The 2,997-nt window shown below is 42.3% G+C and overlaps 1 protein-coding gene across 2 annotated transcripts in view; it reads left to right on the top strand.

The window, feature by feature from the left end:
• DLGAP2 (DLG associated protein 2) overlaps nt 1-2,997 on the top strand; it is a 498,047-nt gene that overhangs the window by 484,794 nt on the left and 10,256 nt on the right. For both annotated transcript variants that reach the window (XM_006163214.2, XM_027766226.1), the window contains one exon: nt 2,846-2,937. In XM_006163214.2, coding sequence (XP_006163276.1) covers nt 2,846-2,937 — 92 coding nt within the window. The remainder of the gene's footprint in view (nt 1-2,845; nt 2,938-2,997) is intronic.

Genomic DNA, 2,997 nt, shown 5'->3' with positions numbered 1-2,997 from the left:
AAATACAAGCTGGCCATGGTCCTCTTCCAGTGAAAGCTTGGGAAAATGGCTGAACTAGAGAAGTAGCAATTTTAAGTTCTTAAGTGTTTGGTATAGATTAGTGATCTGTACTCTGCAAAATGTCTTGGGGGAGAGCCAAAAGTCAAGACAAAATTGAGCAGATGGGACTAATCCATTTTCAGCTCTAAGAAGTAGGTGATTGGGCCAAGAGGTGGCCGAGTGGTTGTAGCACTGGACTCCCACATGGCCAGCCATGGATGAGTCCCAGACCTGGCAACTTGAAACTCATGCTGGGTGCATGTGCATGTGTGCCCACAATCCCAAGAGAAGAATGAAGGAGAAGGGATTGCAGCGTGGCCAGCCCCCTGATGGGTGATTTCTCACTTTCTCTCTCTCTCTGTCTCATGTCTCTCTCTGTGTCCCTGGCAAGTGCACTCACCCTATAGCAAAAAATCTCTCTCTAAAAAAAAAAAGAAAGAAAGAAAGAAAGTAGGTGATGGGAAGCAGACAGTGTGGTGGCTAGGGTGGCTGGATCCCACATGGCCAACTCTGCAGTTCAAGGTTTGGATCTGGTGGCTTTAAAAACACACTGGGCATGTGTGCATGCATGTCCAAAATACCAGGTAAAGAGAAGTAGGAGAAGGGATTACAACATGGTCATCTCCCATGGCAAGGGCAGTGGGCTTTCTCATTTTCCCTCTCTCTCTGTCTTTGCTTCTCTCTGATGAGCACATGAGCCCTCTGGAAAATTTTCAAAAAAAAAAAAAGGAAAGGAAAAAAAGAAAGAAAGAGAGAGAGAGAAAGATGCAAATGCAAAGTAAATGATGCTGAGAAAACCCCATAAAAGATGAACCTAAGCTGAAAGGTGACTGAATTGAGACCTTGATGTAAACTAAGGCATGATGAGATTTTTTGGATCTGTGTATCTACAATGTGGGCAGCATCCCCACCTCACAGGGTGCCCCAGTTACAGAACAGCCTGGTAACAGTGCAGAGAAAATTCTGGAATAACTTCAGAATTTATGCTTGGACAAATAAAACATATCATGCATAAATGAACCCAGGGTGTAGTGGTAAGAAAAATAGGTTCCAACAGATTCCTACGTGGGGCTGAGGCTTATGTGAGTTGGAATCTACAAAGCTCTTACTTCCCCAGTGGTGACTCTGCCTATGTCAGGCGAAGGACTGGACAAAAAGCAGGGAGAACAGAAAGATGAGAAGGCTCAGAGACACTTGGGGACAGAAAATGGAGCTTCCCCCCCCCTGTATTTCTTAAAAAGAGACTTGGTTTTGATCAGTCCAAATCTAGAAGTAGCCATACCTACCTTTCTTTAATTTATTAAATCCTTTCTGTTTTAGTCTGTTCTGTTGCTAACAGAAAATATCTGATTTTCGGTAATTTATAAAAATAAAAGTTTATTCTTGCATGGTTTGGAAGGCCAAGGTTGAGGGGCTGCAGATGTTAAGGGTCTTCTTGCCAAGGGATAGCGTGGTGTAGGGTAGAAGCTGGAACAGGGCCTATCCAATCTCTGTCTACCTCATTATCAATCTCCCCTTATAAACTCACTAGTATTCAGTCAGGAGGACCCACCCTGATGCCTAATCACTTCCCAAAGGCCTCACCTCTCAGCATTATAAGCAGATCAAGTCTCCATGACATCTCAACACTATTCCAAGGGTCACCAAATTTTAACACATGAGGTTTAGGAGACATATTGCATTCAAACCATAGCACTTTCTATTGAAGAATATATAGAGTTTACTTTTGAAAAAAAAAAAATACTATTGGGCCAGCCAGTGGTAAGGTGATTGGGATGGCTGGATTCCACATGGATCCCACATGGCCAACTTGGTAGTTTGAGGGACCAGAGGCTTAAATGCACCAGTTCATGTGTGTTCAAACTCCTGAGAAGACAGTGCAGGAAAAGGGATTGCAGCATGGCCATCCTCCCGGAGAGGGGGTGGGGGGTTGATTTTCTACCTTCTGTCTCTCTCTCTCTCTCTCTCTCTCTCTCTCTGCGTGTGTGTGTGTCTGGTGAATGTATGTGCCCTATAGCAAAAAATTTAAAAACAAAAATGCTATTGATTAACAGATTCATACAAGTTAGGAATCATTTGTACAGTAAACTGACTCTGCATAGCTGTGGAAAGAGTAACATTATTGGAAAGATATCGGCATAGTTGGGCAGGGAAATTGGCATGAATGTAGTGTAGTAACTTGGGACCCTCTTGCTGACTCTGAGAAAAGAACCCCATCATGATCTTTCTGGGTGACCTCTTTCTCCACAGTTTCCTCACAGATGAGATACATCTCGTAGCACTGCCATGAGATAGTTGCCCACAGTTCATTAAAACTTATCTAATTGAATCCTACGAGGTAATAGGTCAATGTATTTTCCTAAACATTTAAGGAATTTACATATAATAGAGTTTACTAACACATTGCAAAGTGTATTAAAAAAATAGGAAATGTCCAATGTCATTTTTATTCTCATGTCTTTCTTACCTTCTAGCTCAACTGAACATTAGCAGTAAAACCATCTCAATGCCCCAAAATCAGGAAACTCCCTGCAGTGTAGGCCACCTTCTAAACTAAATTCCTCTTATTACCTAAGAAGAACGTCCTTAGAGTTGGCATTTGGTCATCTTTGAATTTTCTTCATGAGTTGCGAATGCAGCAGACTGAAGACAAATTCAGTCTGTGGACATGTTCTGCACGACAGATTCAAAGTTACATCTCCAGTAAGAGGGAATAATAGTTTATGCTGAATGTCATTTGCTCCCTTTGTATAATGCTTTTCATTTTTTCCTTAATTGACCCAGTTTTCACTCTTTTTTCAAACAGTTCTCGGTAAAATCAGGAGTGCTGTTGGGAGTGCACAGCTGCTTATGTCCCAGAAATTCCAGCAATTTTATTGGCTTTGCCAGCAGAACATGGTAAGTGAGTCCTCAGATAACCTCGGGTCCTGAGAGCCAAGCCGATGAGTGTCCATTCTA

The sequence above is a fragment of the Tupaia chinensis genome, unplaced genomic scaffold (assembly GCF_000334495.1).
Source record: "Tupaia chinensis unplaced genomic scaffold, TupChi_1.0 Scaffold141517_1, whole genome shotgun sequence".
Taxonomy (NCBI): Eukaryota; Metazoa; Chordata; class Mammalia; order Scandentia; family Tupaiidae; genus Tupaia; species Tupaia belangeri.
Note: the sequence above shows the minus strand (reverse complement) of the source record. Positions and strands in the feature narration are given on the sequence as shown.